At 36.3% G+C, this 1,288-nt stretch overlaps 1 protein-coding gene across 1 annotated transcript; it reads left to right on the top strand.

Moving 5' to 3' along the window:
• Positions 1 to 48: 48 nt before the first annotated feature.
• Positions 49 to 1,143, top strand: LOC111385602 (probable LRR receptor-like serine/threonine-protein kinase At1g06840; the record flags this gene model as incomplete). The annotated part of the gene is made up of 6 exons (XM_023010009.1): positions 49 to 113; positions 177 to 269; positions 537 to 548; positions 656 to 799; positions 878 to 949; positions 1,072 to 1,143. Coding segments are annotated over exons 1-6 (458 nt in total), but the record flags the coding sequence as incomplete, so codon positions are not given.
• Positions 1,144 to 1,288: the final 145 nt, after the last annotated feature.

Raw genomic sequence — 1,288 nt, 5'->3', positions numbered from 1 at the left:
TATGGTGCTTTTGAACTTATTCCCTTCACCTGGTTATGCAGGCGTTTGATGCATTATAACCTCTCTGGTATATTAGCTCCTGAGCTGGGTCAGCTAGTTCATATGAAAAGATTGTGAGCCTCCACATATTTGTATATCTTCTATTGTATTATGTACTGGGGGATTTTCGATATCAGGGTTCCTCACTTTGATGTCAGGGATTTTATGTGGAACAATATCAGTGGCAGCATTCCGAAGGAGATTGGCAACATTACTGCTCTTGAGCTCCTGTATGTAGATTGTCAAGATTTTATATACCTTTAACTCTACTAAATGAATTTCATTTTTATTGAATGGTTTTCAAGATTTTAAATCATGAATCATGTTAGTTTTATGAAGTCTTTTAGATGAGATACACAACAAACTAGGCCTTTTGTTCAATAAATTTGGGGTTGGCATCATGAGCCCTTTTTCAACACCTTATTCAGTTCATTGCTACGTTTTTTTATAATAAATGCTATCACATAAATCTTAAGACAAAAACTTCCATTTCTTAGGTATAGTCACAGGTTTTAGACGGCAATTTTTAGTCTAGCCAACCCACTACACCAGTCCTCCCAGCTGAGATGTGATGTACACTATGAGAATCTCTAACAACTCTTGTTTTATATTGCAGGCTTTTGAGTGGAAATCAACTATTGGGGCCGTTACCCGATGAACTTGGTTATCTCCCAAACTTGAATAAATTTCAGTTGGACCTGAATCAGATATCTGGATCAATCCCAAAATCATTTGTAAACTTGCCCAAAGTTCAACATTTGTGAGTTTCCCTTGGAATCAAATGTCTTTATAATTACAGAAAATTTTGGCATATTTTAACATCAATATGAAAATGCAGCCACATGAACAACAATTCATTTAGTGGCCAGCTTCCTCCTGAGCTTTCGGCCCTTCCTCTTCTTAAACACTTGTAAGTTTCATGTTTTAAATTGTAATGTTGTACTAATTTTGGCTGTAAAGAACAAATACTCTGAATAGGTGCAGTGCACCATAGTTGTTATGTTCTACTCATTAATATGTGAACCATGACAGCCTTTTGGATAACAACAAGTTAACAGGATATCTCCCACCAGAGTATTCAGAAATGCCGAACTTGACAATTCTGTATGTTCCGATTTTAGAACTTCATTTTTTTTCCAGTCCAAGGACTGGTCGTTCCATCAGATAAATCCTTTTCGCCTTCAATAATTTGTGATTCCTTCTCCTTGCCCTCCTCTACGTATTGCAGTCAGCTTAACAATAATAACTT

This window comes from Olea europaea, unplaced genomic scaffold (assembly GCF_002742605.1).
Source record: "Olea europaea var. sylvestris unplaced genomic scaffold, O_europaea_v1 scaffold32167, whole genome shotgun sequence".
Taxonomy (NCBI): Eukaryota; Viridiplantae; Streptophyta; class Magnoliopsida; order Lamiales; family Oleaceae; genus Olea; species Olea europaea.
This window is presented reverse-complemented; position numbering and strand designations above follow the sequence as displayed.